The sequence below is a fragment of the Guillardia theta genome, assembly GCF_000315625.1.
Source record: "Guillardia theta CCMP2712 unplaced genomic scaffold GUITHscaffold_253, whole genome shotgun sequence".
Lineage (NCBI taxonomy): Eukaryota > Cryptophyceae > Pyrenomonadales > Geminigeraceae > Guillardia > Guillardia theta.
Genome location: NW_005434423.1, coordinates 7,196 through 34,974, shown reverse-complemented (window position 1 = coordinate 34,974; position 27,779 = coordinate 7,196). Strand labels below are relative to the sequence as shown.

General features: G+C 57.7%; 9 protein-coding genes across 9 annotated transcripts; 5 read left to right on the top strand and 4 right to left on the bottom strand.

The window, feature by feature from the left end:
• Positions 1-752: 752 nt before the first annotated feature.
• GUITHDRAFT_58597 (hypothetical protein) lies at positions 753-1,610 on the top strand (the record flags this gene model as incomplete). The annotated part of the gene is made up of 2 exons (XM_005818978.1): positions 753-881; positions 1,182-1,610. Coding segments are annotated over 2 exons (558 nt in total), but the record flags the coding sequence as incomplete, so codon positions are not given.
• A 2,681-nt stretch (positions 1,611-4,291) lies between these two features.
• GUITHDRAFT_82624 (hypothetical protein) lies at positions 4,292-9,385 on the top strand (the record flags this gene model as incomplete). Its single annotated transcript, XM_005818977.1, has 5 exons — positions 4,292-4,410; positions 4,813-4,962; positions 7,501-7,735; positions 8,633-8,850; positions 9,106-9,385. Coding segments are annotated over 5 exons (1,002 nt in total), but the record flags the coding sequence as incomplete, so codon positions are not given.
• A 1,525-nt stretch (positions 9,386-10,910) lies between these two features.
• On the bottom strand, positions 10,911-12,296 carry GUITHDRAFT_121783 (hypothetical protein; the record flags this gene model as incomplete). Its single annotated transcript, XM_005818976.1, has 1 exon — positions 10,911-12,296. The coding sequence occupies one exon, from the start codon at positions 12,294-12,296 to the stop codon at positions 10,911-10,913; it is 1,386 nt and encodes a 461-aa protein (XP_005819033.1).
• Positions 12,297-12,433: 137 nt separating this feature from the next.
• On the top strand, positions 12,434-14,093 carry GUITHDRAFT_121782 (hypothetical protein; the record flags this gene model as incomplete). The annotated part of the gene is made up of 3 exons (XM_005818975.1): positions 12,434-12,931; positions 12,987-13,353; positions 13,411-14,093. 3 exons carry the CDS (start codon positions 12,434-12,436, stop codon positions 14,091-14,093), a joined length of 1,548 nt encoding a protein of 515 aa, XP_005819032.1.
• Positions 14,094-14,197: 104 nt separating this feature from the next.
• Positions 14,198-14,932, top strand: GUITHDRAFT_121781 (hypothetical protein; the record flags this gene model as incomplete). Its single annotated transcript, XM_005818974.1, has 1 exon — positions 14,198-14,932. The coding sequence occupies one exon, from the start codon at positions 14,198-14,200 to the stop codon at positions 14,930-14,932; it is 735 nt and encodes a 244-aa protein (XP_005819031.1).
• A 1,309-nt stretch (positions 14,933-16,241) lies between these two features.
• GUITHDRAFT_148888 (hypothetical protein) lies at positions 16,242-22,738 on the bottom strand (the record flags this gene model as incomplete). The annotated part of the gene is made up of 4 exons (XM_005818973.1): positions 16,242-16,347; positions 16,425-21,310; positions 21,472-22,014; positions 22,241-22,738. 4 exons carry the CDS (start codon positions 22,736-22,738, stop codon positions 16,242-16,244), a joined length of 6,033 nt encoding a protein of 2,010 aa, XP_005819030.1.
• Positions 22,739-24,464: 1,726 nt separating this feature from the next.
• GUITHDRAFT_148887 (hypothetical protein) lies at positions 24,465-25,292 on the bottom strand (the record flags this gene model as incomplete). Its single annotated transcript, XM_005818972.1, has 1 exon — positions 24,465-25,292. The coding sequence occupies one exon, from the start codon at positions 25,290-25,292 to the stop codon at positions 24,465-24,467; it is 828 nt and encodes a 275-aa protein (XP_005819029.1).
• Positions 25,293-25,400: 108 nt separating this feature from the next.
• On the top strand, positions 25,401-26,237 carry GUITHDRAFT_148886 (hypothetical protein; the record flags this gene model as incomplete). Its single annotated transcript, XM_005818971.1, has 1 exon — positions 25,401-26,237. The coding sequence occupies one exon, from the start codon at positions 25,401-25,403 to the stop codon at positions 26,235-26,237; it is 837 nt and encodes a 278-aa protein (XP_005819028.1).
• A 47-nt stretch (positions 26,238-26,284) lies between these two features.
• Positions 26,285-27,133, bottom strand: GUITHDRAFT_148885 (hypothetical protein; the record flags this gene model as incomplete). The annotated part of the gene is made up of 1 exon (XM_005818970.1): positions 26,285-27,133. The coding sequence occupies one exon, from the start codon at positions 27,131-27,133 to the stop codon at positions 26,285-26,287; it is 849 nt and encodes a 282-aa protein (XP_005819027.1).
• Between the last annotated feature and the right edge of the window lie 646 nt (positions 27,134-27,779).

Sequence of the window (27,779 nt, the reverse complement as noted above, 5' to 3'; positions counted from 1 at the left end):
GGTCTGGTGATGTTATTGCATGTGGTGTAGCTCCATCACATGCTCATGGTGGTGGTGGAGGGGCTGGAAGTTATGGAAAGACAGGTGTTTGTGGATCGAAGGCTGGTGATGGCGGCATTGGAATTGATGTGTCTGGTGTATTTGGGTTTACTTCATTCGGAGATTCTGGATGGGTTGGTGGTGGGGGAGGTGGTCATTCTTGGAGTGGGGGTGGTGTCAATTCATATGGATTGGGTGGGAGAGGGGGTGGAGGTATTGGAGGATATACTACTAGTGCTGGTGCTAACCCTGCTCAATTCGAATGCGCCGATGGTATGTCGGGGACAGGAGGTGGGGGTGGGGGTGGACGTTTTGGTTCAAATGGATGCAATGGCGGTTCTGGCATCATCATCCTCCGCGTCAAGGAGGTTGGCTATACTTCGACACAAATCGCCAAAACCGGCAGTGCTTCCGAGGACTTCTGTGTGCCTGCGATGAACCCGACGGCGCTTTACTTTGCTGGGGGCTCGGAGACTGACTATGGCCTTTGCCCTGAAGGGGACACTTCCCCGATGTGGAGTGCCCAGAGCGTTTCCGACTGTCAGAAGCTCAGCATTTGCGGGGCTGGGGACTATGGGACTGGTGGGGTTTCAGCGGCATGGGACGTGGAGGCCATCGCGGGGAGAAACGGGGTTGGCTTCACGGATGGGTACCCTGGCGTTTCCAAGTTGAACACTCCTTATAATCTGATGTGCGGGCTAGTGTACTGCCTTGTTGCGGACAGCGGGAACCATGCGATACGGAAGGTGGATATTGTCAGCGGTTACATGAGCACGCTGGCAGGGAGTGGGACTGCCGGGTATAACGATGCGGTTGGAGTACTTGCTCAATTCAACAAACCCGTAGATGTTACTCTCGATTGGACCGAGTCATATGCCTACGTATCCGACTACAACAACAACTGCATCCGACGTATTGACCTGACGACGGCGGCGGTGGTGGTCTTTGCAGGCACCTGCACGACTACTGCTACAACCTCTACTATCAACAACAACGCGGGAGATACCCTCTTCAACCTTCCCCGCGGCCTTGCGATCACGGACGACATGGGTTGGCTGATTGTGGTGGATACGAATAATGTGCGGAAGATCGACCTGGTGACGCTCTCCGTGAGCCTTGTCTTGACTCTATCTGCGAGCCAGACGGCGGGCTACCCGCTCGGATTGGATGTCTTCGGTCCAAAGCTGTACATCGCCTTCGAGTCGGACCACCAGATCCAGCAGGCGGACTGGACTACCCCGACTCCCACCCTGAGCGTGCTAGCGGGGGATGGGACGAACGGCCTGGTCGACAATGTCAATGGGGCAGCGGCGAAGTTCTACAACCCTACGGGGGTGGCGGTGGACTTTGCCGGGCAGTCCCTCCTCGTTGCGGACAGCCGCGACCACACGATCCGCATCATCGACCTCTCCTCCACGGCGGTCTCGACGCTGGTGGGTACCGGGGTGGCGGGTGGGGAGGACAGCATCGACCCGAACTCCGCGACGCTGTCGCTCCCGTTTGGGGTTTCGGTGACAAGGGACGGGAGGTGGGGGCTCGTTTCAGACCAGGGCAACAGCGGGATCCGGCGGTTCCGGCTGGACAGCTGCACGGCCTGCCCTTCCGGGACCTTCTCCGTCAATGGCTCGACTTCGACCGACTATTGCCTGCCGGCGTTCTGCGCGCCGAGGTTCGAGCCTAGGGGGTGGGGCGAAGCTGCTTGATTACGTCGGGCACCTGACGGAGAGGGCCGGGGACCTGCTCGGGTACGAGGGCAACCTGCAGCTCTGGCTGGACGCGTCCAACATGGACGGGACGTTCAACTCCGGGATCAACACCGTGTCGGACATCAACCAGACAATTCTGGACTACCGCCCGCTTCCCACGTGGAAGGACCTGAGTGGCAACGGGCGGGATGCCGTGGCACTCACATCCTCCAACGGCGCGCGCTACACCACCCAGTGCGAGCTGCTCCCCAGGGTCGGGGTGCGCTTCGACGGGTCCTGCGGGTACAAGACCACCGGCACCAGCCCCTTTCAGGCGAAGACTGCAACGATCTTTGCCGTCCTTCAGAAGACCGGGGCCGACACTGCCACGCAGGGTCACGTGGTGAGCGGGCTTCTACAGGGTGGGACGCCCGTGCAGACGCTTGGCTTCAAAAGCAAGACGGAGGCCTTCTACCTGCGCGACGACCTCACCCCGGGGACGACAGACACGACGTACAACACCAATCCGCTCCTGGATACCGTTGTGACCCACGACCGGATCGTGCTCTCCTCGACGGCGACGTACAACGGGGTGCAGGACGTGACGGAGCTGCGGGTCAACGGCTTTAGCAACCCCTCTGTGAGCCTGGGCCACTCCGCGGGGGACACGGGCTCGACGGGCTACGCGGTGATCGGCGCGGCCAACGATCTGGCGTCGGCGTACAACTTCGTTGGTTTTATCCAAGAGATCATCGTCTTCGATATCGCTCTCTCTGCGGTGCAGGCAGCGGCCATCGAGCTGTACCTCTCGCGGAAGTGGCACGTCTCCGCGCACAAGATGGACTCGGACGGCAACGGCGTCACAGACTACTACGACCCGATGCAGGCTCTATCCGGCTGCAGCAACTGCAACCCCGGCACGCAGGTCTACTACGGGCAGTGCTCCACCTGCCCCGCGGCGACCTACTCCAACGACGGGGTGATGTGCAAGACCTGCCCTTCCAGCTCGACGTCCTTCGCCGGCGCGACGTCCATTGCACAGTGCTCCTGCAACCCGGGCTACTACCGGACGAGCCTGACCAGCTGCCAGGCCTGCCCCGCCGGGTTCTACTGCCCTGCCGTGTGTACTTAGCGTAGCCTTGTGGTAATAAAACTGTGTGTTTTCTTTCCTTTTTTGTGTCCATGGATCCCAATGCCTTCATTTAAGCGCTTGTGTTTTTGCCTGGGTGAGTGAGATGTGGGGGTGGTTGGTTTTGCTGGTTTTCTGGCCGGGGTTGGGCGTTTCTCAATTTGTAATACAGCCTGCCTTACGAACACAATGGGTGTCTACCACGGCAAGCGACTGCTCGCTGACGTACGGCACCTGCACAGTATGTGAAAAGCTGCAGTTCAACAACTTTGAGGTTGCAACGTCGCGTAGGTTGATGCAATCGTCCTGGACCGATGCGGTGGACCAGAACAACCACAAGGTGGTGCGTTGCAAGGAATGGACACTGGTCAATAACTTCAACCCCACGGCTGCCAACTGCAGAACCGCGTGTGCCGATCTGGGCCCGGGTGTCATGTGGTTGTCTTACGACAAGCAGGGCTTCTTGATTGAGTCTAAAATCCCTTTGCTCTGCACATCCTCCACTGTCCTCTGTGAATCATGTCCGGAGAGGTCCTACTACTCGTGCTCACCGCAGCAGGCCTACGATTGTTCAAATGTTCGCAACGTCGATGCCACTTGCACGTCATGCCCGACAGGGTCAACCAGAACCTTCAGCACCCTTGGCTTCGATGCTGTGTTGTATTTCGGGTGGGAGGCGGGACAGTTCAACTGCATATGCGACAGGGGATATCGGAGCTCTTTTGATGCTGCAAGCGCGATATCCTCGTATACCAACTATGCCGTGGACATACAGTATCCACCGACGACCTACGGCCTGGCCGGATTTGCGCCCTGCACAGCTTGCGGGGCGGGTACCTATGCGCCAGGCCTGGGTGCCACGGTCTGCAGGAGCTGCCCCTCGGGGACCTACCAGCCTAACACTGGTCAATCCTATTGCTTGAAATGCCCTGGTGTGTCTTGCTTGGATGGGCAGTATGTCACGAGTTGCGGGGGGTCGAGCGGGGGAAGCTGCACCGCGTGCTCGACGCTCTCGGCGTGCGGCTCGGGTAAGTACCGCCTGGGGTGCTCGGGCCTGAGCACGGGGAGCTGCGTGGACTGCCCGACGTGGTGGTGCGGGAACGGGCAGTACCTGGCGGGCTGCAGCGGCCTGAACCCGGGGAGCTGCGCCAACTGCGTTCTGGACTGCGGCGCCGGCCGGTATAGGACGGGCTGCTCCGGGACCTCGACTGGGAGCTGCACGGACTGCGTGGACAACTGCAAGGTGGACGAGCCCGTCGTGGGGTGCACGGGCCTGAGCCCAACCGGCGAGCTGACGGGTTGCGGGGGAAAGTTCCTGCTGGGATGCGGCGGACTGAGCCCTGGGTTCTGCATGGCGTGCCTGAACAACTCGCAGTACATCAACGACATCAGCGCCTGCCGCTGCCTTCCGGGCTACTTCGCCTTGGATGGCGGCGACATGGCCCCGTGCGTGGCGTGCCCCGCGGGCAAGTACACGACGCTGACGGGGGCGACGGAGTGCAGCCCCTGCGCCTCCGGGACGTACCAGCAGTTGACTGGGCAGACCTTCTGCGAATCGTGCAGCGGCGTGCTCTCCTGCGCCGAGGGCAAGTTCATCTCGATGGCTTGCGGCGGATCGTCGCCCGGTTCCTGTGCGGACTGCGGCGACTGCCCGAGCAACTCCAACCGCGTGGGGTGCACCGGCGGCTCGGCCGGTTTCTGCCAGCCTTGCTCGATGTGCCCGGCGAACCAGTACATGCATACGCTCTGTGGGTCGGGGCAAGCGAGAGTATGTGGGGCGTGCGACTACACGCAGTGCACCCAGGGGGACGAGCTCCGGCACTGTGAGGAGCTGAGCCCGGGGGTGTGCCAGTACAAGGCTTTGAAGTTCTTCACAGAGTCCCTCCCAGGAAAGTGCACGGATTGGGAGTTCTGCCCTGCGGGGAGCTTCCGGAGCAGCTGCTCCAACAGCGCCTGCAGCCAGTGCCCTCTAGGGACGTATACACCGGCTCAGAATCGATACACATCCTGCTTCCCCTGCCCCAGGGGCATGCACCAGCCGAACGTAGGGAGGACTTCCTGCACTGCCTGCGGGGCGGGGTCTTACCAGCCGACACAGGGATCTTCTTTGTGTCTAACCTGCTCGGGACCAGTGTCGAACTCTTACACGTCTGCTATCTGCTGTCCCGGTTACGAATGGACGTGGACGTCTGGCTCGAACCCGGTCACTGGCACCTGCACGCAATGTCCGGGCGGAAAGTACTCCGATACGACCAACGAGGTCTGCCTGGATTGCCCCCCGAATAGCTACTCCGCGGCTGGTTCAACGGTGTGTACCTCTTGCACTGCCGAGCAGATAGTTGTGGGTACGTCCTGTGTTGCATCCTGTGTCCAGGGATTTACTTATAACAGATACTCGGTCTCTGGGACATGCACGGCGGGATCTTTCTGTACATCTTCGAACTATGTTGATCTCACTGCTTATGGCACTACAGCGCTCTCTTGTGTAAGTATGCATGCAAACCAATTGGATTTCTTCAACGCTGGGTTGTACAAAGTATCGAGTAACAACGTGTTCCGTTGGGTAGAGGAGGGTTCGTGCATGAAGGCCTTCACGTCCTTCTGTGTTGACTTGTCACTGGAAAGCCAAACCCTTGCACAGAACCTCAACGGTGTGATGCTCTATGCGTGTCAGTGCAGGCCGGGTTATTACGCGGCGTACGAGCCAGGAGGTTCGGTGGTCCCATCTGCGTGTTTGAAGTACGAGGTGTCATCCAGCATGTACTACTGCAAGCCGTGCCCTACCGGATCCTTCTCTCTTTCGGGGGACTTTGCGTGCAGGACGTGCCCACAGGGGCAGAGATTCAACGACTCGTCGCAGACCTGTGTTGCCTGTCCTCCGGGAATGTTCAGTCGGTACAACACAGAGCATAACTATTATTGGTGTGAGGACTGCCCGACTGGTACCTTTGCCAGCAGCGTCACCCAGACCTTCTGCTCGGATTGCCCGGCCGGAAATTACCTGACGTCGCCCGGGGTCTGTCAGCAGTGCCCTGCAGGGACTTACCAGGCTGTTCCAAGGCAGTCCTTCTGCTATCCCTGCCCCTCGGGGACCACCTCGTCGGAAGGATCTGCGTGCTGCGAAGGATACTACTTCAAACTTTCCGGAGTGAGTTATGGTCTTGCCTGGAACAAATGGACGGGGTCATATGGCACGTATTCTGGCACCGTGGTGGATTCTGGTGTGCACACCGAGATACTGAACTTGTGGACAACGGGAGACCTGTTCTCTGTGGAATACAAGGGTTATCTCTACACTGGCAGCTATGGAGGCAGATACGATTTTTACACGAACAGCGACGACGAGAGCTACCTGTGGATCAAATCCGACGGTGAATACGTGATGGTGGTGAACAATGGAGGGGTGCATGCAGCACAGTCAAGTTATGGGCACATCTACTTGCATGCGAAAACATACTATCCCATCAGGATCCAATTCAGTGAAAACTATGGGGGCAGCACATTGAGCGTGTACTATTCGGTGCCAAGCGCCAGCGGTTGGCAATCCAGTGGAATACCGTGGTATCATCCCGATGATGGCGTATATGGAGTTGAGAACAGGGTCGTTTTAGGTAGCTGCGACAGATGCCCTCCCTGCGCTCCGGATTTCTACAGGAGCGGGTGCTCTGATGACAGCTCAGGGGCTTGTGTGGCGTGTCCTTCCAACCAGTGCCCCTCCGGTCAGTACCTCAGCGGATGCCGGGGCTCGAGCATCGGAGAATGTCTCCCCTGTGGATCCTGCCCTTCTGGTACCTACCGCGCCGGCTGCACCTACACCAGCCCTGGGACGTGCGAGAGCTGTGACAGGTGCTCTCCCGGCCAGTACGCGAATGGGTGTGGTGGGATTTCGGCCGGGGTTTGCACCACCTGTAAGTCGTGCCCTTCTGGCGAGTACGCAGCGGGGTGCGGGGGGAACCAGGACGGGGTATGCGCTCCCTGTACCTCCTGCGCTCTGTTCGAGACCAGGGTTGGGTGTGGGGGGGCGTCGCCGGGTACTTGCGAGCTGTGCGCGGAGTGCCCGGCCGGCCAGTTCAGGAGGGATTGCCAGAGCGCCTGCGAGGCGTGTGTGGAATGCGGTGTTGAAGAATACAGGGTGGGATGCGGCAGGTTTGGTCCGGGCACCTGCCAGAGCTGCACCTCGTGTCCTCTGGGTACATACAACCAGGGGTGTAGCACAGATTCTCCTGGCGTCTGCACGGTCTGTGCAGAGTGCTCTGGTACGGCGATACGCACTGGTTGTGGTGGTTTTTCGGCGGGTTACTGCATACCACTGGAGGATATCCCCGTGCAATGCCCGGGTGGACTTCGTTACATTGACGGTGTAGTTTCCTGTGAGGACTGCCCACCAACAAGCCATACAATCACCGACACCGATGGGTCAAAGCGCTGCTCCTCTGTCCCGGAGATCGACATCGTGCCGCCATGGAATGGCTCCTGTGTGTACATCTGCAACTCGGGGACTTACTCTCCGGAAAAGTCCGACCGATGCATCCCCTGCAGCGACGGCCAGTCCTCCCTCACCGGATCAACCTCCTGCGCTGCCGACCTCTCTGGTGCCTGCCTTTCGCCGTGCCCCGCCGACACCTTTTCTATCGGTCTCTCTGCGAGCTGCACCCCCTGCCCCTACGGCACCTTCTCCCCTCCCGGTTCGACCTTCTGCCTGGCCTGCATCCCGGGCAAGCGCAAGCAGTTCGGCGACGCCGGCGGATGCCCGGACTGCGGGCCCGGGACCTACTCGGACACCTTTGGGGCAGAACGCTGCCTGCAGTGCGAACCCGGCACGTACAACGACAGGGCGGGGCTCTCTACTTGCTACGATTGCGCGCTGCTGCGCCGCTCCAGGGTGAACACGAGCCTGCCGCAGGGCTGCGCGTGTGAGCCGGGGTTCTACGATGTCGACGGAGAGTGCGTGCCGTGCGTGGATGGCTTCTATTGCGAGGTGCTGAGGGCATGATTGGTGGTATAGACTGTTATTAAAGACATTGTTTCGGGTATGCGGATGAAATGGATGGTGTGGGTTCGTGAATGTTTCGCTGTTTTTTTGCTCTGTTTGTTGGTGGGTCACTGCCATGCGGGGTATCGGTTCACTGTAGTGTGTACTGTAGGCCAAACTTGCTGCCCATCGGGCTCCTTTGAAATATCACGAGTGCAAGTTTTATTGGGCATCTATTCAGTTTCCTGTGAGTGCAACTCGGGATTTTTCTGGTTTAGCGCGGTTTCCTCTTGTATAATCTGCACCTCGTGCTCCGCTGGGCAATACACGGCATCTAGCTGCACCGACACGGCCAACACGGTGTGCGGGAGTTGCTCGAGCCTGTCGTGCTCGGGTGACACGTACCTGAGCGGGTGCGGGAATGGCAACATCGGGAGCTGCATTGCCTGCACTACGTGCGACCTGACGCAATACGAGTCCACGGGTTGTAAGCAGGGGGCTGTCACGCAAAACCGGGTCTGCGCAAGCTGCTTCAATTACCCCTGCACCTCGGACAAATACCTTTCGGACTGCGGGCCCAGCACGGCACCCGTGTGCACGGCATGCACCACCTGCGGCACGGGCACGTACGAGACCAGCGGCTGCCAGGAGCTGAGGCCCGACAGCGTGAGGATCGTTGACCCTCCCCCAGGGTTTGTCTTCACCCTGAACCTCGTGACGGAGAACAGGGTCTGCAGCAACGTGCCCGCCGGATCGTACCAGGATGAGACGAGCAAGGACACGTACAAGCTGTGCGATGCGGGGAAGTACAGCCTCTCCGGGGCCAGCGTGTGCACCTCGTGCAGCGTCGGGACGTACACTGGTGTGCAAGGCTTGGGCTCTTGTACCAGCTGCCCCGCGGGCAAGATCGCCGCGAGCACGGGACTGACGGTCTGCACGGACTGCACTGCGGGATTCTATCAGGGGAGCGCCGGGCAGTCGTACTGCAACATGTGCTCCGCCGGGTCGTACTCTTCGGCGGGCGCGTCGTCCTGCATCACCTGCCCGGCGGGGCAGTACAGTGAGTCGTCGGGTTATGTGTGTGCATCGGAAGGCTGGGCTTGCGCGTACCTGAGTCTAAACACCGTCTACACTATTCGGTACCAGAGCGTCAGCAACCCGTCGTGCAATATAGTGAGGACGGTGACATCCGATTCGCGCTTTGGGATAATAGAGTGCCTTAACTCCGTGTTCGGAGATCCCTGCCCTGGCTCTCCCAAGGAGTGCTTCCTGATCACCAGTGGCCCGACCACTTGCACGGCCTGCACCCCCGGTAAGTTCCAGCAGTACACGGGGCGGTCTTTTTGCGATAACTGTGCGGTGGGCAAGATCTCGATCATCTCGGGTGCCAGCACCTGCACCAACTGTGCGGTCGGGCAGAGGCAGCCGAGCGCGGGGCAGGTCATCTGCGACCAGTGCGGGGTGGGGACGTACCAGGGGAGCGCGGGCCAGGCGAGCTGCCTGCCGTGCCCGCTAGGCAAGTACAACCAGCAGGTCGGCCAGTCGGTGTGCCTGGACTGCTGGGCGGGCACGTGGACCTTCAGCACGGGGAGGACCACGTGCGAGCACTGCGCCGCCGAGTCCGTCTCCGTCGATCAGGGGGAGCTGAGCTGTCCGGCGGGCTACTACCAGCTGAGCTGCGGCCCGGAGACCTACTCCCAGGACATGTGTCTGAGCTGCACCTCGACCAACTTCCTGGCGGACCGGTCCACCTGCACTCTGGCTTGCAAGCCCGGGCTGTACATTGCGGCGGGGGCGGGGTACTGCCCTTCATGCCCTGGTGGTGACTGGTACGGGTGCCTTGCGTGCCCCGCCGGGAAGTACGGCCCTTCCCTCACCTCCATCACCCCGTCGGTGTCTACCGTCATCCCAGAGGGCTGCATCGACTGCCCCGCCGGCACCTACCAGCTCATGACGGGGGCGTCCTTCTGCTTCAGCTGCCCTCTCGGCTTCACCTCCAACGGGGTGGCGGCCTGCTCCCCCTGCGGGTCGGGGACGTACCAGCCCGTGAACGACGGCGGGCCGTGCCTGCCCTGTCCGCTGGGAAGGAACTCCGGGGAGGCGGCGCCGTGTTGCGAAGGCTACATTCGGGTCAAAGATGGGGTGTGCAAGCCGTGCCCCGCGGGGACGTACCAGAGTGGGAACGATTGCGTCGCCTGCGGCCCGAACCGCTGGAACCGCGCGGCCTTTTCTGCCTCGGACCCCGACCGCTGTGCCTGCGCGCCTGGGTACTACCTCTCTGGTTCGAGCTGCGTTGCGTGCAGCCCGAACACTTTTAAGCAGGACGCCAGCACGCGGGGTCCGGTTGTGACCGCCACGGGTTCTTGCACGGCCACGGCGATAGCAGTGGGGTCCAAGATCGTCATACAGGGGGGTACTGACTCGCGTTTCTCCATATGTACGGTGGAGATCGAGACGCATTCGGACATCCTTCTATATGCCTCGAGCTTCACAGCCGCATCCTTTGAAACTGTGGAAGTGCTGGGTTCGGAATGTACGGACTGCGAGACATGCGAGAGTTTCTACAACCTATACTCCCAGTCCGGCTCCGGGGCGTGGTCCTACAGCATTGCTATGAACCTCGTGGATGTGCAGTGCTTCCGGGTGATTGGCCAGAACCCATCCGGGCAGATCTCCCCTTGGACCATCGAGATGTTCATGGGGAGCGTGTGCAACCCTTGCCCGAACAACACCGTCTCTCCCTCTGGGACCGTCGACCCCGCGCTCTGCACCTGCGCCTCTGGATACACGCCGGGGAGCACCTCCTTCCGTGATGTCATGCTCGGCACCTCCAACACGCTGCGCAGCGTCCTTCAGAGAAGGATGGGGTCAGGGGTGTGCGGGGCGCTGAACCTCGTGGGTGGTTACCTCTCTTTCGGCTTCACCGACGCTCTGGTGTACTCTATCGGGCTTCCCGTGCATGACATGCTCTCGCTGAGGATTGGGGTGGTGTTCATCGACCTGTGGTCGGGGCAGACGCTCTATATCCTCACCAATAATAACTGAATAAAGCCTTTCTTATAAATCGTGTAGATAAGTTACCCGATCACCCCAGCCCCACAATGATCGGCATGAGCTCGACCACACCGTTGTCCCTGTTCCACTGCATGGCCTCGAGGTTCTTCATGAAGGGCTCGTCGAAGGAGAAGTACTCGAGGTTGAGCTCGAGGTTCTGGTTCGCCTGGTGCTCGATCTCGAACATGCTCCCCGGCACCGTCACGACGTTCTGCTGGAAGATCTCCATGGAGATGGCGGAGACCTTCACGGGGTCCTTCCGCGTCTCGTAGAAGCCCTTGACGTTCCTTCGCATCCTTGCGATGGGGTACGACCCCGTGGGGAACGCGCCGCAGATGAACTGCGAGCCGAACCCGGACCCGTAGGACTGGTAGCCGTTGCAGTTGACCCTGGGCCCCTGGAAGAGCCAGACGCCCTCGCAGGGGTGCATGGGGCAGAGGACGCCGTTCTCCGCCGCCTCGGTGTTGCAGGCGTGGTTGTAGACGGAGACGACGTCCCTGGCGGTCCTCTGGATGTCGTGGTGGAGGGTCTCCGTGGTGGGGACGGCGACGTGGCTGCCGCGGGTGGAGTGCTCGTGGGTGTCGAGCTGGACGGGGATGTCGAGCCCGAACTCGTCGGCGACGGCCTTGATGATCTTGCACCGGGAGCGCTGCGACGCCTTCCGGAGCCAGTGCACCTCCTCGCTCTCGTACACGTCCCCCGCCGTGACGCTGTCCCCAATGTCGAGGATCATGTTGTAGAAGTCGTGGGAGGCGTAGTTCAGGCCGCCGGAGCAGACGATGTAGAGCTTGTGCTCACGGATGTCGTTGATGAAGCCGCGGGTGAAGCCGTGGTAGATGCCGACGAAGTCCGGGGGCTCGGGCGCCCAGTACTTGGAGTCTGCGTACCTCCGGAAGTCGGAGAGGTAGGCGTCGCCCTCCTCGTGCGCCCCGTAGGCATTGACCGGCATGCACTGGAAGGAAGCCTTGCTATGCATCGATTCTTCTTGGATCTTTTGCAGGACCCGCTGCATTCGTTCTCTACATGACTGAAGATCTGAAAGTAGCTCGATCGCCTTGTGGTTGATGCCCTGCTCACTCTGGACACCCCCCGGGGAGATGCACTCCGTCATCGTCGTCCCGAAGAACATCTTCCTCGAGATCGGCAGGATCCCCGCGGAAACGTGGGTCCCGGCGTTGAAGCGGAAGCCCTGGAACTCCCCCAGCTCGTTGATCCGGTGCGTCGGCATCACAAGGAGGGAAGTGTGCTTGCACGGCTCCAGCAGCGCCGCACAGGTGTCCTGCTCGTCTCTCGTCAGAGGGTACAGCTCGAAGGTACGGTTGATCCGGTCGTCCGCCGTGCTCTGGTTCTCCATCGCCGCGATCCGTTCCCTCGCACGGTCCTTCGCCAGCTGCTTCTCCCGCTTCGCCTCTTCCATCTCCGGGGTGCTTCCAACAGGAGCGTTAATAGGAGGGGGGTGCGGTCGGGTCGATTCTGGGGCTGCCATTAATTTTTTTTCTTTTTTTTAGCGAGGGCTACAAAAAGCGCGGGAAACGGGAGCGCACCCCAGACAACATGCGCGAGTGCCTGTGCTGCAAGTGGGGAGAGGTGGACGACCCTCCCGAGGGATGGATAGAAAAACCGATCTCGATGAAGATATTCATGCAGGTCCCTGCGCTGGACGGCGGAGTCAGCCCCCTCAATGCGGCGGATGCCAGGAAGAGGATCCTGTCGATGGCCAGCGACCGCCTGGAGAAGGGGCTGTGCCCGGGTGTGGTCGCGTGGTGCGAGAAGTGCGAACGGGTGACTCCGCTGGTGCGCCGCGGGTGGTCGGACGCGGGGGAGGCGATCCTCGACATGCTGGAGGAGGCGCGCAGGTTCGACGTGATGTACCGGGTGGAGAGGTCTGGCGGGAGGCACACGGCTACAAAAGAGGGCGGGAAGAACTTCACCAAGGAGCGCATCAGGAAGGATGTCGGGAAGGATGCCGGGAATGATGCCGGGAAGAACGCCGGGGAGGAGGCCGGGAAGGAGGACCAACCTGGAGGTGAGGGTCTTCGGGGAGAACCGCAGGTCGGAGAGGACGGGAGGGGTGGAGGACAACGTGTTCGCGGCGCTGGGCCTGCAGCGGGACCGCCGTGCCACCCCGCTGAGCCAGCTGCAGGGTGACCTGATGTTCTGGCCCGTGCGGGCCGCGCCGGGGAACTTCTTTGAGTCCAGCTACTCCCTCTTCCATGTGGGCTTCAAGCCGCGGAGGAGGACGGAGAACGAGAGGGAGGTGGTGCGGGAGGCGCAGAGCATCTCGCTGGAGCCTTTGCAAGAGATACGCTGCCGCGGCGGCGTGACGCTCGTGATCCAGTCCTTCCGCCCCCAGCGGCCTAGAGCCTCCGTTAGCACCGGGATCCGGAAGGGTCTGGTGGAGTGCGAAGTCAGGAGGGATTCAAGACAGGAAGAAGAAGAAGAGGAAGCGGACGCGAGACGGGTTCCCGCGGGCGGTAGAGCAACGTAGCGGGCTAGGTGGTATATTTAAGAATAAAGTGATCGCACGCCAGGAGAGATGTCGGAGGGCGACCACACGCATTCGGGCATGCAGGCACTACAGGGGTCTTCCTTCCAAGGGTCTTCCTTCCAGGGGTCTTCCCTGCAAGGCCAGCCCTTCCAGGGTACCCAGCAGTCATCCATTTCGCAGACCCCAGGGAATCCGGGCCCGGGCAAGGTCGTCGACTCCAAGGGCGAGGTCAGGAACTTCAACGACATGACCCCCGTCCTGCAGCACATCAAGAGCCTGGAGGAGGCCAACCAGAAGCTCCGCGCGCAGATGGAGGAGCTGATGAACAAGAACAACAAGCTCAGCGAGAGGACGAGGCACGACATGCAGAAGGTACTCGACACCGTCATGGCCAAGTTCGGCGACGCGCTGGAGAGCAACGACCAGGGCATGAAGGATAGGCTGCTCACCGGTATGAAGCGCCTTGTCGAGAACAGCGCCGAGGACAACGGGGTGTGGCGCATGATGGTGTGCGCGTCCAACCTCTACGAGCGCCAGACCCACGAGCTCGACCAGCTCAGGCTCGAGAACAACGAGCTCAAGGAGCGCGTCAACGGGACCTTCAGCTCCGAGGCCGCGAGGGTCGGGGACAAGCGCAGGGCGACCGACGAGCTCGAGCGCCCGCCCGCCATCGGGGGCGACATCTGGAACGACTTCGCCATGGCGTTCAAGGAGGAGGGGATCTAGAGTGAGTGGTACCGTTTCAATAAAATTAGATCGAGAGTAATGAACCCATACATCACAAAAACACCCTTATTTAAGGATAAATGTCAAGGTACAGGGAGGGAAAGATGGCATCGATGGCATACCACCATATTGCGAAATTGATCTCAGACCACATACTGCACAACAAGAAGGATGACGTGCTGGAGATGCTGCAATCATCTAACTACGATGACGAGTGGGTGAAAGCTTGTTCGGAGATACACGAAGACGACCCCGACACCATCGAAGCGTTCAGCAACATACTCCCGCGTTTTCAAATAGCGATTGTGGACAATGGTGATCACGGAGTGCTGGTGTCGAGGATCACGTTAATGTCCAAGATAATATCCCCGTACATTATCTACGACCAGGCAGCAAGAAGAGACACAGGGCTGGCAAGCGTGAAAAACATGTACCTCTGTCTCCGAAACTTTACTGAGGTTTTCTGCACGCTGGTGAAGGATCACAGCGTGATGCACAACATGCACAAGACATCATCGCTCATCAATCAACTGGAACAGGCCGCGGCACGAGCGACAGGCACCCATGGAGAAGGAGACGGCCTGAAAACCATAACGGGCGAACTAACATCGATACACGACCGTCTAAAAAAGGCGTTAACGACGTCACTGCATGAGCTCAGCAACATCCCGGAGGACATTTATGATGGTCTGAATATGAAATATAGGGAAGCTGCCAAGCACTTCAACGATAAAATGAAAGATATCATACCCATGATTGATATCAACCAAACCCTGATCTTCCAAGACTTTTTTATATCGCAGGATCAACAACAAGCAGCAATGGCAATTCATCAATAGCTCATGCCCGCATTACTAGGCTATTCATATGCTTTAACTACCTTCAGAATATAACCTGTATCCGGACTCAATACATACCAGCTATCGCAGTGTATGAAACTGATACTATCATCGCGGAATCTGAAATCACGCTCCTTGATGCTGTATACGCGACGCATCGTGTCCCTTATCTCCCCGTCCAGTACCATGTCATCCGATACCAGAGGAGTTGGGTTCTTACATAGCACGTCCTCCATTGTTAGATTCATGCAGTCCTGTAGGCTCTGCATAAAGGCCTCTTCATTGTCTGGTAACAACGTGATTTCCATCTCATGATCAAAGCGCGACAACGGCATAGTGAACAGGGCATTCGATTCGTAAGAAAGTTTAAGGATATACACCGTATTCTTTATGAATTCGTCATTTCCTGACCCTTTGACCTTCATATGACTCTCTTTCAAGGTTGTGGCAAATCCAGCAGCAACGTTGAACTCAAGAGACGTAGAAAAAATACCATTGTTATGGTCAAAATCTGGATTATTGAAATCAATGTCATTATGTCCCCTGAAGACATAGATGTCTGCACCTTCCCAAAAGTCGGGTGGACAGAACTTATCTTTGATGGGTCTGAGCAACCCGTTGATTCTATAAAGTTCCTTTATAAAGGCGACCACAGCCTCTCTGACTTTAGCATAATTGTTTTCCGAGAGTATCTTCTTCAGTTCTTTGTAGGTTGCGTCTTTGAATGTGGACGGAAGAATATTTCCATGGAGAGAATTATCTTGGTTTGGTGTATCGTTTGGATTTTGGTGTATTTCATTTTGTTGTTTCTCATATGCTTCCCAATCTTGAATGAATTTTGGGAAAAGTTTGTGCCTTATTATATCACCTACGATTACATCCATGATTGACTTGAGTTCCTCTTTTGATTTGGGAATGGATTTTCTTGGTTCGCATTTCTTTTTAAAGAAAATCTGCAGTAACATTGTAGTGATTGAATAGTCTTCCGTTTGTGTCCATCTCCGTAATAATTCCTTATCTGCATCATTCAATTTCGACATGGCAAAATATTGAATTGTAAGCCAGTAAGTCTTTCTATAGTTCATGTAAACTGCCTGAGATGGATCATGAATGGCCATATCATATATGTCGGGAAAATAAAAACTTAACTCATATGGTGGTCTTCCCCGTATATCAAACTGAAATTTGAATTCTACATAATTGAAATCGTTACCGGGAATTACATCCCTTGCTTTTGTTTCCACGCCGCTGAAAAGACGTTTATTGTTTTCTTTTTGTTTCTGAAATAATCTTTTTATCTGTTCATAAACTATTTTTCGTTGTTCACGGCCGAGTCGTGCAAGCTCTCGCACAAGTCGCTTTCTCTTATCCACATTTTGGGCATGAGCATGTCGATCCATAGCCCCTTATGATCGCTATTCAATGTATTCAAATTAAATATGAAAATAAATCATAAAACAAGAGTAGATGTAAGGACAGCTAAGTGATCTACCGCAGCAACACAGAGACATTGATCTTGAGCTCGGAGATGAGCCCGCGAACGTCGCACACCCCGTGCATGTGCCGGATGCTCTCGCCGACCACGCCGCGCATCTCGCGGATGTCCTCTGCGAGCAGGCCCGTCTCGTAGGCGGCGGCGGCGCAATCGTCGGCGAGGGAGAGGGTTTCATACTTGGTGGAGTCATCTTGTGATGCAAAGTCCGGGAGCGTGGAAGCGATCCGGAGGCAGCGGGAGTAGGCGTCGTACAGGGCGCCCAGGGTGGTGTAGGCGGCGATGTAGCCGTCAAAGACCTTGGCAGCCAGGTCCTGCTGCTGCTGCACGAGGGCCTGGCAGTCGGCTAGCATGCTGGGTCCGAAGGCCTTGTCCTGCATCATCACCTCCAGGACCTCCAGGTCGGTGGTTCCAGCGGGGGACGACAGGAAGTCATCCAGGTACGACCTCCACATCTGCATCACCGTGTCGGGAACGAAGGGGCTGCCCTCACTGGACAAGTCAGACAGGATGTCCTGCGACACCCGCAGCAGCCTCCTGAGTGAGATGGCAGCGGGGTGGGCGTTGGGGGCGACGATCTCCGCAAGGTCCTCCGCCTCGCCCATGTGCGACAGGGCGTCGAGGGCTTCGAGGGCGTCAGCGGTGCACACGCCCCTCTGCAGCGCCGTGTCGACCGCGTCCCGGAGAGCACAGACCCGCGAACGGATGGGCTTCAGCCTCGGGACGGTCTTGACGGCCTCCGCGATGCTCCGCTTCTGCTCGTCCGTGAAGGGGGCACCGGGGGCGTGCAGGGCGCTGCCGACCCGCTCCGCGGCCTGCCTGGGGTCCAGCGTCTCCACCCAGTGGACCATGGCGTGGAGGTTCTGCAGCGCCGTGTCCGTGAGGGTGAGGCGCTCGATGTCCGTCCCGGAGTAGCCCGTGTCCCGCACCTCGGCCATGGCCCTGCCCAGCGCCTGGATGTTGCTGCGCTGCGTGGCGCGGCGGAGGACGAGGCCGGCCGCCACCTCCGGCCCTACTTGCCCATGGAGCGCAACCCTCCCGGCATCAATCCTAGAAGGGTCCAGCCCCGCCGCCAGCAATGTGGACATCACCGCGGAGTAATGCCGGATGCAGGCCTGCGCCCGGCCGCAGCGCTCCTCCTGCGCCTTCACCGCCGGGTCTCGCCAGGCAAAACCGGTCCGGAGCATCTCGTTCACCACCATGCCGTCGAGTAGGGCCTGGGGTTTCTGCGAGGATGGCTGCCGGACGCGGTGGTAGGCGGCGACCTGCTCCTTCAGCGCGGCGGTGGATTTCTGTAAATTCAAAGAGAGCGTATCCCTCCTCCTGGCCGCGCCGGGACGGGAAGGGTCGATGGCCGCCAGGTCGCTGGCCAGCTTCCTCACCCCGAGCGCCGTCTCCCCCGCGGCGATCACCGCGTTCTCCGTCTCGTGGATGGTGGCGAGCGTGTCGACCCAGTCTTCGCACTCCCGCGGGTACAGCTCCTCCGCGGTGTGCAGGACCTTGGAGCGGTACGCCCGGATGGCCCGCACGAAGCCCCGCACCGCCTTGTTCGCGTGCGTGACGTGCAGGTTCCGGTAGCGCGCGGCTGCCTCCTCGTCGGGCTCGTCAGCCCTGACCTCCACGGGACGCAGCGCACCCGAGAACGCCAGCTGCATGTCGTTCACAAGGGCATCCAGCGCGTCGTGGGCCTTCTGCAACTCGGCAGTGTCCGCGAAGGTCTCCGCGGCGGCCTGCAGGGTGGCCTGCGCCTGGTGGAGGCACGCGGATGCTGTTTGACTTACTTGGAAAGGAGTGCCTCCCTGCAGCGCCGACACCGCTTTGTCCACCCTCCGGATCGCCAGGTCCAGATCGCTGTCGCGCACCTTCCTGGAAGTCCAGGTCGCACCCAGCGCCTGGCCCTCCTGCTTCGGATGGATCGACACCGCGCTGAGCGCCTCCTGCGTGATGGCGAAGAGGCTGTCTTCCTCGGGGGACACGTAGGCCCTGGACATGCGGGATTCCGATGTTGCTGGCATACTCCTGTCGTCATGGTTGCTAGTGATTGATTTCATCTCTTCTTCCACCTCCTTCTCTTCCTCCATAGACTCCTGTATGTCATTCTCCAATTGCTCTTTCTCCCTCTCCAGTTCTCTGATCATGTTCTTAACTCTCTTCATCTCTTGTAAGAGCGCATCGTCTGTGTCCGCAGCCCCTCCGTCCACGGCTGATGGATTCTCTTTGTTGCCCCCGGGTGTCTTCCTGGGTGCTACGCGTGGAACCCTTTCTTGCAGGCGATTCCAAAATTCTCTAGTTTCCTTGAGCCTTAATTTTACATGCTTCAGTACCTCGTTGTCTTCCTGGATAAGAGCCTTGATATCCTCCAAGGATTCGGTAACTTTCTTGTGCTTCTTCACCACATTCGCATCCTCGGCCGTCATCCTCGCCTCCTCCCTCTCCCCGCGCTTCACTTCCCGGAACAGCGCCCTGGCCCTGCGCTCAGTGGGGTCGGCGTCGGACCGGGCGGAGTAAGGGTACGGGGCGTTGCTGGCGCCGATGAGCTGGTACGCCTTGATAAGGCTCCCGATGACCTCGCCGACATCCATGTCGTCCTTCCAGACGATCGGCAAAGCCGCCCGAGCTGCGTGGGTGGCAGCGAGCACTTTCTCCGGCTCCGCCTTGAAGCCGAGCTGCAGCGCCCTCGCCATCTGCTCCATCTCGACGGCCTGGAGGGAGGCAGAGGCGGCGTGCTCCTCGCGGGAGGTCCAGGCAGGGCGGTCCGGGAGTTGGTAGGGTTCATCCCGGGTGACAATCATCGCGATGTTATGCAGGTACCGCTTCACCGGCCTGTAGCCGTCAAAGTCATCGCCGGAGGGGTCGAGCCTCTCCAACGTCAGCGGCTTCTGGAAGACACCCCTGCTCACCGCCCGCAGGTAGTTTCGCATGATCCCGCCGGGCTTCTGGTAGCCGCGGACGAGGGTGTCGATGGCAGCATTGATGTCACCAGCGTTGCCTATCGTCGCCGCGATCTTCTTCTGCATCTCCTTCCACTGCTGATCCGTGGGAACAACCGGATCCTCCCCCGAGGGCATGGCCATCTCCGAGAGCATCTCCAAGAGTGGGTCCATCCCTTCATCCTGTACACCCCCGATACTCGGGTTTCGACTGGAGGACAGGGTCCGCAGAACGGCCCTGGGGCCCATGAAGGGGCGAAAGACACACCTCAGCTTCTTCTCGTTGAAGTGCTTCTGCAGGGCCTGCCGATCGATGGTGACAGGGAGGTGAACTACAGCCATCCTCAGACCCTGGCTCATCTCGAACGCATTGGAAACAACCTCCTCCACGGGAGTGCGCTGCAGCCCGCAATACACGCGGTCGTTGGGCTCGTCCCCGTTCTCCTCCCACGTCGGTGACACCAGCAGATACTGTGTATTGAAGGGGAGGGCAAACTGCGTGAAGTCGTCCCGGATGACACCCACCCGAGAGGGGCTGACACCAAAGTGCCCGAGGATCGTGTTCATGTTCTTGCGCAGCTCGTTGCACTCCTTTTGCTTCCACTCGACGCAGTAGACCATCTCGGACAGCAGCGCCAGAGGGACGGTGCTGCCACCGCATCCAGCGCCGTACACGGCGGCCTTCAGGGGGAGGTCCTCCCCATCCACGGACAGCTGATGGAGCTTGAAGAGGGCGGCAAAGAAGCATGCGAGGTCGTGCGGAGTGGTCGTGGTGACGTCCTCCTTGTCCACGAGCTTGAGCTCATCCCTCACACCGCGCCAGGGCAGGTACCCAAAGTAAGACCGGAGCCAGCGCCGCTTGTTGTGGAGGGGAGGGCGGTGCTTGCGCCAGCCGGGGAGGAAGTGCCTATCCACGTTGAAGGACGGGGGAACCGGGGCAGGGGATGATTTCTCCAGGAGCCTGTCGTCGTACTGCAGGACGGGGCCCATCGGCATCCCCTGGGAAGCATCCCGCTCCCCACTCCTGTGAGTCAATAGAAGCGTGTACCTCTGGTTCTCCCGCATCGCCCGGAAGCGAAGGTCGATCTCCTCGCGGTGGGGGCGGAGGAAGACGGGGGGCTTAGAGGGGGCGGGGGGCTTCGAGGGGAATGTGAAGGTTGTTTCATGTTTGGCTGGTTTGACATCTTCCTTTCTCGTCACATTCATGTGTTCATCCTTCTTTACTTTCCTCTTTTCCTTCATGAGATCTGTATTTGGCTTGAAGGTTGGTTGTTTCACATTATGAACTTTTTGGTTATCCCCGTTAACCCTACCAAACGGCTTCCTGCCTTTCACCGAAACACCAACCTGAACCATACCCCAGGGATCCATCCCACCAGACACGCTCGGCCCAAAGACCGGCCCGTAGGTGTAGAAGGGAACGTGGGTGGTCATAAGGCCGTACTTACCATCCCGCGGAAGGCAGTGTCCTAAATACGGGTTGGTGGACAGCCGTGCCAGAAGTATAAAACGCGATTTCGCGTTTCCGGGAGGAAGGAGCCTGCGGGCATGGACGGAATGATGGACCAGAGAATGGAGGACAGTCAAAACTTGCAGGAAGGCTGCTGGTTCTGCCGCTACTGCAGCTCGGACTGCTCCTACATGCAGGCGGTCATGGACTTTATCCGGGACTCGGCGCTGCTCATGTCGGAGGAGGAGATCGTCGCGCAGGTGCACGAGAACCTTCTCGCCCAGTGGCCGGACTGCGGCATGACCCGGGAGGGCGTCAGGCTGCACATCCACTCCCACATGGTCTGCCCCAACATGGTGGCGGCCAGGAGCGTCAGAGAGATGTCCAGGATCGCCGCCGAAGTGAGGGAGTGCGTCGTTTCCGTCGATCAGGAGACCGGCCACCGCTGCGTCGACGAAAAGATGGCCAAGCTCTACCTCTCCTTCATGGGTAGCATCAACGGCGTGCTCAAGGGCGATGGGAAGCGCGGGGGTTTGGACACAGGGAAGAAGAAAACGGGGTAAACACCCAATTTACTACGTAATGCACACCATCTGTGCGTTTCATATGATCAACCCATACCCCATGACCGACAGTGCGGCCAGCATGCCTATCGCCTGAAGGTGACCGCCTCCACCACGCCCTCCGACGTCCTCTCCTTTGTCCTGGGGCGGTCCGCCTGGCTCCTCTCCAGCATGCTGATCTTGAACGGGACGCTGGAGAAGAACGTCCTGCCGGAGTTCTTCGCGGCCTTGAAGATCATCGTCGGGGTGGTGCGGTGGGGAGATAGCAGCAAAAACTCCGGCACGTTCCCCATCTGGAGGGTCTCGACGACGTGCCGGCTGCAGAAGGTGCGGTCGATCGGGGTCCGGGTGTACAAAGGCAGCGCGGCGAGGAGAAGGCCGAGGTTGTCGAACCTGACATTCTGGGCCGCCCGGCGCTGGCAGTAGAGGTACATCTCCTGATATCCCCTCTCCTCCGCGGTGAGGGTCTCGATGTGGTAGTGCGGGTTGGCGAAGCTGCGGGGGCGGAAAAAGAGGACCTCGCCAGCGAAGATCGACGACGCCATCCCATCCTCGAACCTCAGCTCCACGTGGACGTACGGCGGGTCCAGCCAGGACACGAGGCGGTTGATCCAATGGTCCTGCGGCTGGGCGCGGTAGAAGAGCAGCTGCACCGTTCGCATGCAGGTGCGCGGGCAGGAGGGGGTGGTGCGAGCCGATGGTTTGGTTTTCAGGTACATTCACGCTTTGTTAAATACACTCTGGGTTGAAACACCCCTACGCACGGATCATGCTTCCCACGCTCCCCATCAGGAGGCGGGAGCTGCGGGTCGTTCCCGGGACGGGGGATGCGAGGGAGGACGCGAGGGATGACGTCGCAAGAGAGGAAGACACCGGCGCCTTATCCTTTAAGCTCTCCTTTAAACCCCCGGGAGTTTCGCCGGACAGCTTCAACCGGATCTCCTTCAGGCTCTCGCGGACGTTCTTCAGGATGTCTTCATGGTCCGCCTTCTTGTCAAGCTTCCCCTCGGAGGAGGACTTCAAAGAAGAATCGCCGGATCTGCCGGCCAGCGCAGACAAGGAAGAATAGCGGGACTTGCAGTTCCGGCGGAGGTTCTCCTCCACCATGCTGCGGACATCCTCCGCGGAGGCGCTCACCGTCTCCTCCTCCGCATCCTCGTGCTCATCGTCGTCGTCATGGTACTTGCCAGCGATGCCCCTGGAAGAAACACCCTTGCGGCCGTTCCTCTGCAGGAAACTTGGGAGCACGTCGCGGTCAAGCTCCGCCTCGTCCTCAACGATCTGGATGCCATCCCGGAAGTCCACCAAAGCGGATACACCCGGGTAGGTCTGAGGAGAAGGAACCGCCTGGAACGGGGAGTTGTACGCCATGAAGTTGGGGTGCGGGGAACTGAACCGCTGGGCGGCGGGGGAACGAAAGGGAGCTGAAACATTTGCCGGACTGGGGCCGGGCTGCGAGTAGACGCTGTCGAATGTGTCCGCGGGCGGTCTCCTGGACATGCGCGCGACTACTTTCCCCCTCTCCACCCGCGCAAGCTTAAATAATGGCCGATGCAGGACGCCTGTGGTGGTTCTCCCCGCCCGATCTCCCCGCCCTTCCCGCCTTGCTATCAACGGAGGAGGAGGAGGAAACGGACCCTCCCTTAAAAAAAAATAAAAAAGAGGTGGTCTGAGCGGGGAAGCGGGGGGTTTATAATTACTTATACAGCCGGGTCTCCCAGGAAAGGCCCCCCCCCTGGCCAGAATCTGAAAACCGTTAAACCGTTAAACCGTTAAACCGTTAAAACCTTCAACCACCGTCCGGCGATTCTTCTCCTTTGATCATTTTAAATAAGGTTCGCAGGACATATATATATATATACATATATTACATACATAGATACATACATATACATAGTATGTATATACATACATACATATACATACATATACATACATACTATATACTATATACATACTATACGTATACTGTCCGGCGAACCTTCTTTAAAGGTTTTAAAGACCGTTAACTTTAACGGTTTAACGGTTTAACGGTTTTCAGAAATCTGGCAAGGGGGGGGGGCTTTCCCTGGGGACCTGGGTCGGGGTATGAGGGTGATGATTTCAATTTTTTTTATTGAAAAAAAAACACCATTTTTTTTATTTCTCACACCCCGCAATCGAACCTGAAGTTGTTGACGAGGCAGTACAGGGCTAGGTTCAGCGACAGACCGACCGAGAGGTAGGATACCACTGTGTAGATGATGCGTTCCTTGACTGCGTCCATTTCTCGTTAAAGTTTAAGGGGCTTTTATGATCCTATTTGTCTTTACCTCCACCTCACAAGCCATGAATGCGTATGAGTCCATTTTATATGAGGTATGCCTGCACCCCTAGGTCCAGGATGATGACGATTACATCTCTGACATCATCGTAAACGTTCGTTTGTTCGGGCATCCTTCTCTTTTTTCTAAATTTATCTGTATTAGTTTTGATTCGAGATGATTCTGTCAGATTACCCCAAAGCGAATCGTGTTGTTTCCTTGTGTGTTCTTCGATTTGTTTTACGATGTTTTCTACATCCTGTCTATCTTCCTTGATCCCCTTGTATATCGTATGCTTGCTGATATTGTCTAGAAGATCATTCAGAGTGTTGACGATGGCTTTGAATTCGTCGATTGGCTTTACGTCATCGATCAGTATGCCTGATACTACACTTTGGGACAGCAACCCCATCCTTGTCGCAAATACGTTTCTTTCGTGGACATTATTGTGCCTTCTTAAAACCATAGAGGCTTTTCTGAGCACTTTCATGTATACGGATTTGTTTTCCTTGTCTTTCGCCGACTCGCATACTTTGCGTTCCCAGAAATTTCTGTTCGTCCATTGAATATTGGTGGCAGTGAAATCGCGTACATCCTCGACGAATATCACATCTGTGAGATAGCGGTAGCGTTTTTCCAATGTGTCATACCCTCTATCCAGGAGTTCGTCGTACAGTAAATTTGCGATAAGTTGAACAATTTGCTCCTCTGCCGTCATATCTTTTTCCTCTCGTTTTATCCAGTGTGACATCCCTGATGTTTGACTCTCTGGTTCTCTTCTAATTTTAAATATCTCACCTCCACCTCCCCCAGCAGGCATAGAGCGATGTCAGGAGGACGCTGTTGCAGACGACATACAGGACGCGGCACTCCACGATGTGCTCCATGACGACTCCATTCCCTGTGTGGCAGATGACGAGGATCATGTCTAGGAAGAAGCGGGCGGCGACGGCTGCCATGACCCCTTCTGCGTCATTCCTGGCTTGGGAGTACAGGAAGGTATACACAATTAGCATTAACAATAGTGACAGAGACCGGAGGAAGTTAGCGAGCGTATGCCCTTCCTCCTCCCCGCGCGGGAGCGTGACAATCTCCCCCGCCAGGACGAGGATGCAGGTGACGAGGGTGACGACGGGGAGGTCGACCGGGCTGCAGACGTAGACGACAAAGGCCGCGTTCAGGACGAAGAGGATGCCAAAGAAGAGGATGTGCCAGGTGGCGTGCTCCTGCATGGTCTCGTGTGAATAGGAGTCTTCGGGTGATATCTTCGAGCACGACTGCCTGCTCTCAGGCAGCTTGAAGATCGTCATCGTCGTCCAGAGGGTCACAAGAAGGACAGGGAGGATGGTCAAGGTTACGGAGTCAAGGTGCGATGGCATGATGCGGTTGCCCTGCGAAGCCGTGACGCTGTCAAACCCCGCACCCCCCATCCCCATATCGTCCATCCCTCCCGGGTGCAGCGCCACGAAGGACACGTTCCGCGACCAAAGCGCGTCCATGTTGTGCGTTGTGATCCTCGTGTGGTAGTAGTACAGGCGCGGGCCTACGATCTTGGAGGTCACCACGATGGCCGTCAGCGCAACCGCGAACTGCAGCGCCGCGAACAGCACCGTGAAGGCCATGTCTCTGGCATGGCGGGATCTTCAGTACGTTTAAATCGATGGCGTCGCACCCTCGTGTGTTTCCATATAAAAGCGCGCGGGCTGGGAGGGCGGGCAAGGCAATCTGTCATGTCGGATCAAAATCCAACACCTTTGCGCGTCTACAGGATCAAGGATATCCCGTCCACTGGACTCTACCGCCTTGGTGCACCCTGGCTTTGGAACCAGAATCTAAAGTTGCCATACGTCGCTCCGTATCTGTGGAAGCTACCCGCTGGCTTCAACCCGCCCGAATTCGTGCATCACAGCCTTTTGCACAAGCTTGGGGAGTGCATCCATTTCTTCCTGGTCGAAAATTTCAGCAATCACTTGGCGGGGTGCAAGAAGTGCAGTCACGATCACATCAGGGAATGCATCCGCGTGCAGCAGGTGAACACCTCCCTCTACCTGGCCGAGGGCAGCAGCATGGAAAACTTTCCCAAGAGCTTCACCACGCAGTACGAAGAGAAGGCAATCAAGGATCCCAAAAACAATAAGATCATTCGCTACGAATCCAAGAACATTACTGACTTTGTTAGATTGTTTCAGAAGAAGAACAACACCTCGTTCTTCGACCTCCCCGAAACCCTCAAATTCCTCGAATTTCAAGGGAAACGGCTGCGTTTGGATGCCGAGTATAAGTTGCAGGCGCGCGGCATGAAGCAGAAGATCGAGGCCCTCGGTGGAATCGATGCCATCTACGATACGGTTATGCAGAGCAAGATGACACTCTGCATTATCATCACCACCTCCGCCGTCGACCAGAAAATGCAGCCTCGGATCCAGAAGGAGGTAGACGCCGCGTCAGCCAACCTCGTGAGGACGGTACCAATGATGAAATCCACGAAAAGTGCCGCCCTCCCAGTGAAGAGGGCAGCCAGCGAAGGCGCGGCTAGCTCTGTCGAGAAGAAGCAGCGCAAGGAGTAATCATTGGTCCTAGTTTGCGTACAAGTAAAGTTCTTAGTTTTATTATCTCATACTATCCCCATGCACCCCCCTTCTTCTTTCTTACACGCCAGCGGTGTCACCGCGACGTTGGATTCTAGGAACAAGAGACCGAAGATCAGGCACGTCGCTAAAACCATGGTCTGCTTGTTCTCGAAGTTGGCGTCGACGATTGCGGAGGTTATGATACATAGCAATATGAGCACCGAGCAGACCGCCGACATCATCCGCCGCCAGGCTGTCGACATCCCGTAGAAGAATAGAGTCAAACAGAGCAGGCCGGGTGTGTGCCGCAGGAGGGAGAGCGTCGTGTCCGAGAGGATTATAGATATAGACGATGCCGAGAGGCACGTGACCCCCACCATAGCAAGCAACGAATACCGTATCCTCCCTTGAGAGCTGCTGTGCAATACCATGGTAGCACTCAGCAGCGGCATCGCCGCCAGCATCGCAAGGTTCAGCGCAAAGACGTTGCCCCGGTTCTCTAGGATGCAGGTTGTCATGATGACTATAGTGAAGGATAGTATGTATCCCGTCCTGACGATCTCCGGGTGCTTCGAGCTCGCCCCGTCGTCGGTCGCAAGGCTGTAGGCACTGTCTGAATCTTTTAGAGATGGACTAATAACCCTGTCAGGCGGCGGCACCATCCGCGGACCGCTTGTCACTGGTCTCTGTGTGATCGGCTTTGTAGGTGCGACGGTGGGCGGCTTGGAGCTATGACCAAGAACCCCACTCACAGGCATCCGGAACCCCTGCCGGGCCCGCCCCACCAACGAGACATCGAACGCTGAACCGTTACCCCCGTTACCCATCCCCCCATTTTTTGGCTCCGACCTGCCCGTCCCGTCGCTGTCCTCGCCGCGGTAAAGGCTCTCCATCACTCCCGTGCTCCGTTCCGCGGGTCTGGGTGGGCCACATATATCAGTTGGTGTGCTGGTTGTTCAAGAGATAGGTGTCGGAAGCATGAGGCATTGGAACTCTATTGCAAAAGTGGAAATTTATTTGTGTTTTTTATTCATCTCAATTTTATCAGTTTCAGTGCAAACGTCCTACAATCATGTTCCTGGTGTTTGTCCAATTGGGACATATAGAGCATCAGGATTTATGGAGTCGTTAGAAGATTGTGGTACAACACCCAGTAGTTGTTCGTTGGCTTCTCTGAGCGGTGGAGCATGGACTGGTTTTAGTTTTGCGGGTGCTGTTGATAATAATTATGATACAACTGCATCAGGATATCACTCAAGCCCGGTCGGAACAACTTACACAACATTCTGGTTTAGGATTGATCTCGGGAGTTCGAAAGATGTACAGGAAGTCAGTTTATGGAGCAGAGTAGATTGTTGTCCACAACAGAACGATTATTCAAGAATATTAATCGGTGATTCAACAACGGCATTGAATAATGCACAATGTGGAACTGGGTATTTTGACTTTTCTACAAATAATGAAAAATTAACAGTGAGATGTTCATTGAGAGGCAGATATGTGTTCATTTACTGGAATAAACCAAGTGCTGACTACATG